The sequence below is a fragment of the Poromitra crassiceps genome (genome assembly GCF_964638095.1).
Source record: "Poromitra crassiceps genome assembly, chromosome: 4".
NCBI lineage: Eukaryota > Metazoa > Chordata > Actinopteri > Beryciformes > Melamphaidae > Poromitra > Poromitra crassiceps.
This window is the reverse complement of record NC_139626.1, coordinates 64,815,302-64,823,974: the sequence shown is the minus strand read 5'-3', so window position 1 is coordinate 64,823,974 and position 8,673 is coordinate 64,815,302. Positions and strand designations below refer to the sequence as shown.

Below are 8,673 nucleotides of genomic sequence, written 5' to 3'. Positions count from 1 at the left end.
CTATTGCTGACTTTGCTCATATGCACCTGGAGGTCAGTAGTTGACCTGGGCTAATGCACCTTGTGTAGGGATCTATAGACTTTGTGGGGGATTTTTTCAGCCGATACTTCTATAACCGACAAATATCTGCTTCTCCTGTCCGATAAGCGATGATAATTTCATATTTTTGTATTAAAAAAAGGAAGTTTGCCTGTAGTTTATGCACTCCTGAGTCTAAATTACTATGGCTTTTGTCATTGTGTTTTATCTGCAGACTACACACATGAAGGACCCCTAAACTGACAAAAATTAGACCACGGACCCCCATTTGATAGGATTTTGTCCCATGGTCCCCCATAATAAGATAGATGCTTTTAGATGTTTTATTACAGAAAGTGTATAAAACCCATGACCAAAATAGTCATTCTGTCACTTATGAATGGAATTATAGCTCAAATAAATGACCCCCCCCCCCCTTTTGGCTGGGACCCCCTGAAAACCCCTCAAGGACCCCTGGGGGTCCCTGGAGCCCCATTTGCGAACCACTGGACTAAGCAGTCACAGGCTTTCGGTTCTATCAAAGCCTTTATTTTTTGTATTGAGTGATACACTACTAAAACACTCATATCATATTATATCAGAAGTGTTCTTTGTTTTGTGTTCACAATAGTGATGTCAGTTAGGTTTGGTTACATCTGCCTTTCTTACTGTCATGTTAGTGGCAAAGCTGTTTGAATTTTGAAGTGAATGGGCAAGTCTGTCCCACTATAAACCATTATCTGTGTCGTTCCACTTTATTGAAAATGTTTCCACCTGATTAAAGAAAATACATGTGATGTTGACTGATGTTTTTATGTATTACATAAAATATTACATGTTTTCTTTAATCAGGTGGAAGCACCTGAACCTGGTAATTATAAATGCGGACACTGCCAGCAAAGTAATTTCACACACAAAACTCACAAATTTGATCACCCTCACACTGGAAAAGCATACGACATCAAAGGATTGATCTCATGCAAAACCAACAATGTAATTTACCTTTTGAAATGCCCGTGCGGACTGGCGTATGTAGGAAAAACATCTAAACCCCTAAAGAACAGAATCTCAGAACATCGCAGCAATATTAGGACTGCTGATCAGAAAAGCCCAGTTGCTAAACATTTCAATCTCATGCAGCACAGTGTCGCCTCTCTGAGCTACACTGGCATTGAACACGTCCAGCTACCCCGCCGGGGAGGTGATATTGATAATCTCCTTTTGAGACGCAAACTTTTTTGGATGTACACACTGAACACTGTATCTCCTGGAGGTCTAAATGAGGAGATGGACATTCGCCCCTTCTTATGAAGAAGATATGTGATTTGTGTGTGTTATCAGATGTTTATTCCAGTGTGCCCTCTATAGTGTGGTAAAAAATGTTGTGCTATGTGTGTGTATATATAAATTGCTTGTTAATTGTTATGTATTATTGTATATATGATCAGTTGCTTCACACTTTTTTTCTCGCACCTTCACACAGGTTGAGTCGCCTTAGTCACACTAAGAGAAACGTACTGGTGTAATTATTGTTTTTTCTTCACTCATGTGATGACAGAGGTTAAACTTGACTACAGACTGTTGATTTTCTCTTTGTTGTATGACATAATATGTAGTCTATGACTTTTACTCCTCTGATTGATTGTTATTATACACAGCTGCGTTGTTCAATCATGTGACCTCTTCACTATCAGGTGACTACTGTATATAAGATGGCGTCTCACCTCTGTATAATTGTCTGATGAAGAGCTAATGTAGCTCGAAACGTTACCACTTGGTGCAATAAAGCTATTGAAAAGGAGCTCTTGTAGTGTGCGAGCGTGTTTTCATTTGTTTCACTGCTACGTTTTTCGACTCAGCACCTACCTGAAGTCTCGGCCCTTGGATGTGCATGTTTTTATCTATGCAAAACTGTGTTTTGCCTCCGACTGGAAACATGTTTAATCCTGTTACAAAGTCGTGCATTTTAACATGGGGTGAATGCCTACTGTACCCAGCCCCAAGTGGCCATTCGAGGAACTACAGCTTTCAGGAACTTTTTTTTTTAACAAATGTATTTACATAATAAGAAAATACAGGTTCACAACATAGAGGTTACAAGACAATTGCAAAGGCCAACATCAGCTTTCAGGAACACTTGACTTGACTTCAAGTTGCCCACTGTCACACACACACACACACACACACACACACACACACACACACACACACACACACCCTCTCTTTCGCGCGCGCTCTCTCCTGCGCCGCGCGCTCAAACACACTCTCTCTCTCTCCCTCTCTCCTGCGCCGCGCCGCGCGCTCACACACACACTCTCTCTCTCCTGCGCCACGCGCTCAAACACACACACTCTCTCTCTCTCTCTCTCTCTCTCTCCCGCGCCGCGCGCTCATGCACACTCGCTCACTCTCGTGTCTTCACTCTTCCGTCATTCCTCTGTGTTTACAGGTCAGTACACTGTGAAAATCATGAGAATAACAACCTCCTAAAGCTCAACTTTAAGTAGCACGAGTGTGATGACTTTGTAAAGCTTCTGGCATACTCTTCGCGCACGCGCTGGAGGCGGGGCTCCGGGGAGGGCGCACGCACTCTGCGCAGGCCAAAACAGAACATACTCAGTGCTCAGCTCGCTCCTCCAGGCAGTCTGAATGAAATTGAATGTAACGTTCCCAATTCTATGTATTAAATTCTAAAAAACGACCCTCAACATTTGGGAAGGCTAAGCCACACAACTAGTTCGTTATAATCGAACGTCATGCTTCAAAGGTGACTTTACGACGGTGAGGACTCAATCACAGCAGATATCCGCTGATAGCCTACCACGGAGATCTCACAGGCACAGGCAGCAAAACCCGACGCGCTGATAGAAAAATCTCCATGGACGCGCCGCGCTGCGCTCAGGCCTCACCCCCCGACACGCCCCGTGTGATGACGTCATAATCGCCGCGCGCCCTATGCGCTTGGCTGGGCGCGAAGAGTATGCCAGAAGCTTTAGTTTATCTGTTTGTTTCTGCATCCGGTTTAAAAGAGGGGAAATCTCCGCAAGACTTCACATGTTGAGACATGCTTGGTGGTCCACTGTAAAAAATGGTGATTGACATGTTTTGAGGAGAGCACAATAGTAACGTGTGTATTTATATTATACAGCTGTAGTTTCAATGTTTTGTCCCTGCACACCTGACATCTGTTGTAAAGAAGGTTTATTTCTGTTGCTGAGAAGTGTTTCAAGGTTTAATTCACTACATTCATGCATCTAGTAACACTTTAAGCTGCTAATTCTCCATTTTGAGTTTGGATCAAACCTACACTGTAAAATGTTTATTTCCAAAATATTTCAAGTTAACACATTCACTGCCAGTCATTTTTTCAATACTGTAGGTAGCTTCTGCCAAGGTTTTTTTTTTAGGATTCTGGCTCATCTTTCAAGAGCCGAGGATTATTTTCTGCTAAGATTTTGTGAACACAAAATATCTCAAAAGAACTAATAGAATGTGTGCTTTCTCTGTCTAAAAGAGTTAGTTTGTAGAGTTAGTAGTTATGTAGGCATTAGCACTTGAATACAGCATGGTTTCAGCGTCTGGAAATTTAAGCTGAGATAAATGGCTTTTTGTGAAATTCGATAGAACAGTCACTTTAACCATTCATTTTTGGCATCAGTAAGATGTCAGACATCTAAACAATAGTTTTGAACAGTAATTTCCTCCATAACAGCAGGAAACCCCCCTCTCCTTCAAACTCCTCCCTCCGTGTGTGTTCACCTCCTGCCTCCGTGGCTCTGCAGCGGGCGTGTCACAAGCGAGTTTCTGCTGCTGCTGCTGCTGCTGCTGCCTGTCTGCTGGCGGCCGCTCTTTGGGCGAGTCTGGATAGGCTCGCTCGTTTCTTGGGGTTTCGGTTGAGAGCTTTGATGAAGCTTTTGCGATTCTGGTCTTATTTATGCTGCGTGTTTCAAAGTGTGTTGCACCCATAATCTATTATGCAAATTTGCAATCCCCCACCGCCAGCAACCAGCGCGAAAGCGAAAGCGTTTTCGCCAATCCATTTTACAGTATGAGAATGGTTTCATCGCGCGTTCCCCTGCAGTTTTGGCTCGGCTTTTTCTAGTCTGGAGAGCACTGTCGCCACTTAGTGGGTCGGTGGAATGGGTTGTACACATTCGGTGGCTCCCATATTTTTATAGGAGATGTGGGGGGCGTTGATCCATGTCCCACCGTCAAATTGTCAAAACACGCACACACACACACACACACACACACACACACACACACACACACACACACACACACACACAGTTTCTCTCTCTCACTCACACACACACACACACACACACACAGACTCTCTCTCACTCGCACACACACACACACACACACACACACACACACACACACACACACACACACACACACACACACAGACTCTCTCTCACACACACACACACACACACACACACACACACACACACACACACACACACACCTCTTCTTTGTAATGATTGTGGATTGTTTAAGTCGTATGTGAAACAGGACTCAGGTGTTTTAGATCAGGACCTGTTTCTATCAAACTCCCTGTATGTGTTTGATGCTGCTGAACCAACACAATGAATGTCCATGTGTGGACAATAAAGACATTCTATTCTATTCTATTCTATTCTATTCTATTCTGTTCTATTCTGTTCTGTTCTATTCTATTCTATTCTATTCTATTCTATTCTATTCTATTCTGTTCTATTCTATTCTGTTCTGTTCTGTTCTGTTCTATTCTATTCTATTCTATTCTGTTCTATTCTATTCTGTTCTGTTCTGTTCTGTTCTGTTCTATTCTATTCTATTCTATTCTATTCTATTCTGTTCTGTTCTGTTCTGTTCTGTTCTGTTCTATTCTATTCTATTCTATTCTATTCTGTTCTGTTCTGTTCTGTTCTGTTCTATTCTATTCTATTCTATTCTAAGCTGCTGCTGTGTTGTGTCTTGTTGTCTCATCAGATGCCTGTGAACTCACACTGGACCCAAACACAGCATGCAGAGACCTCCTCCTGTCTGAAGACAACAGAAAGGTGACGAAGGTGAAAGAGCAGCAGTCATATCCTGTTCACCCAGAGAGATTTAACGGCTTGGTTCAGCTGCTGTGTAGAGAGGGTCTGACTGGTCGCTGTTACTGGGAGGTGGAGAGGGAAGGAGGGGTTTATATAGGAGTGACTTACAGAGGAATCAGAAGGAGAGGACGGGGTGATGACTGTGAGATTGGATGTAATGAAAAGTCCTGGTGTCTGCACTGCTTTGATGATCAGTACGATCCCTGGCACAATAACAAATCAACAGTCATATCTTCCCCCTCCCCCTCTAACAGAGTAGCAGTGTATCTGGACTGGCCTGCTGGCTCTCTGTCCTTCTACATAGTTTCCTCTGACACACTGATGCACCTCCACACCTTCACCTCCACCTTCACTGAACCACTTTACCCTGGGTTTGGGTTTGACACAGGTGGCTCAGTGTCTCTGTGTCAGATAGAGGAGTGAGAGAGAAACACTGTGACCAAACACAGCTGCTGAGATGATGCTTCACTCTGTACAGGATCACACACACACACACACACACACACACACACACACGCACACACACACGCACACACACACACACACACACACACGCGAGCGCGCGCGTGCACGCGCACCCCCCCCCCCTTAAAATCTGAATGTCAACAGAAATGTGAACAAAGGATTCAGCGATGATCTGTCTTTGATTGGATTCACATGCAATGCATCGATGAAAGGATTCATGTTGACAGCCCTATCAGAGAGGCATCTGGTATTCCTTCTCTCACAGTGCTGCTGTGTGGAGCGCCTGTAAGGGCTCTTTGAGCAGGAATAGTGGGCGGAACCCCAGCAGGCTGTGGAGCTGTTAGTGCCTTAACTTGCTCTGTTTAGATTTCCTTTTGTTGCTTTGACTTCATTGTTACACTGTACTGCCACCTTGTGTTCACAATCAGCCTGCATCACTGTGCTGTGATGATAAATAAAAAAATCCTAATAAATTTTGTTGTAGGTCATGATTTACGGTCCGCATCAACAGGGCTGAATCATTGACAGTGGTGTTAGGTGGTACTTAGACCTGAATTAGCAGTATAGTATTAGTCATCCTAAAAAATAAAAATAAAAATCCTAATAAATTTTGTTTTGACCTAATTTTATTGTTGTCTATAGAGTTAGTTCCACCTCTGCGCAGATTCCCCCGCTCTCTTCTCTCTCTCCCCCTCAGGTGTCCTTCACTGGCCTGACGTACACCCCCGCCGCTGCAGCCCTAGGTCCGGCCGTCATCGCCCTAGCCACCTGCCGCTACTCCTTCTACTGTCTGACACCCCGGGCTCTTCACCACCACCGACCCCTATCCTCATCATCCTGGTCACCTGCCTGCCTAAGGGAAGGGGGGGGCGCCCCCCCAGCCCCCCCCCCCCGCCGCCTCATCATCACCTCCAACTCCTATCCTCCCCTCCTCTTAATCATCACCTCCGACTCCTATCCTCCCCTCCCCTCCTCTTAATCCATGTCACCAACGCGGACTCATGGATTCCTCAGATCATCCTCATGGAACTCCCAATCTTGTTACCCTTTTTGTCACCTAGTTAATTAACTAGTATTCTCTAAACCTACGAACACTTAAAGACTGCATTTTCTATTTCTTTTTGGACTCTACTTTTTAGATTTTCAACTCCCTTCCCTGATCTTAGGATAATTTAAAAATTACATTTTTATATCCCTTCTGTTGGACTCTTTTTACATTTTCAATTTTCTGTTCTCTTGTACATTTTATTTCCATATTAAACCATTCACAGAGTTTCATTATCGGAAACTCTGTGCATGGTTTAGCCCGGCATCTCTCGGCCTGTCTCGGAGGGGAGTCCCCAGATGGGGGTCCGCTGCTGTGGCCTGGTGGGTGGGCCCGTCCCCCGCGTGGCCTGCTCTCACGCTCTCAGTCACTATGCTGGTGGCTGGGGGCTGGGGGGGCGGGTCGCGTGGGGGCTGGGTCCGCCTGGGCCGCAGCAATTGGCCCCTAGCACAACGACCTCACAAGGTTCCTCCTCAGCCAAGTCACTGGGGCAATCCATGCGGCGATCCATATGGTGGAAAGGTTTTCTTGCGTTCACTGGGGGTGAGGGGGTGCCGCTGTGTCCCGGCCTGGCCTTCCCTCCCACGCCATATGTGGGCGGGGGCCGGGTCGGGGGGCATCGGTGCTCTTCATCACTGGTCGAGGGCTGCCGGTTGGTTTAGAACAGCTTAGGTAGGCGATAGATTAGCTACAGCCTAAGGCTGACCTGTTAGTGTTCAGGCTAAAATCAGACTAGAGCAGGGTAGGATAGGCCAGATTAGGCTGTAGATTAGCTAGATACTATGTCCCAGTTAGCTCTGGTTAATGCTTAGAGTAGTCAGTTGTCTGATCTTCTCCCCCCCCCCTCTCTTTCCCCCTTTCCCCGCTTCTTCCCTTCTTCCCCCTTCTTGTTCTCCTCTCTTTCCATGCTCTTTCCTCCCCCACATCCCACCGACCCCCCCTCCCTTCTCCTGCTCTCTCCTCATTCTCCCCCCCTCTGCTCCTTCCTCTTCCTCCTCTTCTCCCCTATTTTCCTGAATCCCTGCCACTTCCTGCTCTCCCTTCTCTCACATTCCCCCTGCTCTCCTTCCCCTGCACCCTCCCACCCCTCCTTCTCTGCCTCTCTGTCCTCCCCCCTCTCTCACATTCCCCCTGCTCTCCTTCCCCTGCACCCTCCCACCTCTCCTTCTCTGTCCTCTCCTCCTCCACATTTCCCATTTTCCCCCCACCCTCGCCCTAATCCGGGCCCGTATCCTACTCCCTCCCTCCACCCTAGACCCTACCTCTACTCTCTGTCCTCCCCCCTCTCTCACATTCCCCCTGCTCTTCTTCCCCTGCTCTCCTTCCCCTGCACCTCTACTCTCTGTCCTCCCCCCTCTCTCACATTCCCCCTGCTCTCCTTCCCCTGCACCCTCCCACCTCTCCTTCTCTGTTCTTTCCTCCTCCACATTTCCCATTTTCTCCCCACCCTCGCCCTAATCCGGGCCCGTATCCTACTCCCTCCCTCCACCCTAGACCCTACCTCTACTCTACCTCCCCTGTACCCTCACATTCCCACTGCTCTCCTTCCCCTGCGCCCTCCCACCTCTCCTTCTCTGTTCTCTCCTCCTCTCTGCCCTCTCACATTCCCCCTGCTCTCCCTCCCCTGCACCCTCTCCTTCTCTGTTCTCTCCTCCTCCACATTTCCCATTTCTCCCCACCCTCGCCCTAATCCGGGCCCGTATCCTACTCCCTCCCCTCCCTCAACCCTAGACCCTATCCCTACCCTGGCTCTCCCTCCCCTGCACCCTCATCTCTCCTCCCCTGTTCTCTTCTCCTCCACATTTCCTATTTTCTCCCCACCTCCCCCCTCTCCTCCCTCCCTCCCTCCACCCTAGACCCTACCTCTACTCTACCTCCCCTGTACCCTTCCACCTCTCCTTCTCTGTTCTCTCCTCCTCTCTGTCCTCTCCCCTCTCTCACATTCCCACTGCTCTCCTTCCCCTGCGCCCTCCCACCTCCCCACATTTCCTATTTTCTCCCCACCTCCCCCCTCTCCTCCCTCCTCCCTCTCCCTCCCCTCCACAATCTCCTCCA

General features: G+C 47.4%; 1 protein-coding gene across 1 annotated transcript in view; it reads left to right on the top strand.

Moving 5' to 3' along the window:
- The window catches only part of LOC310775426 (protein NLRC3-like), an 83,595-nt gene extending 76,741 nt beyond the window's left edge, over positions 1–6,854 (top strand). Inside the window, exon 14 of the mRNA XM_083635576.1 lies at positions 4,999–6,854. Within this exon, the coding sequence (XP_083491702.1) occupies positions 4,999–5,531 (533 nt within the window). The 3' untranslated portion in view covers positions 5,532–6,854. The remainder of the gene's footprint in view (positions 1–4,998) is intronic.
- The last annotated feature ends 1,819 nt before the right edge of the window (positions 6,855–8,673 follow it).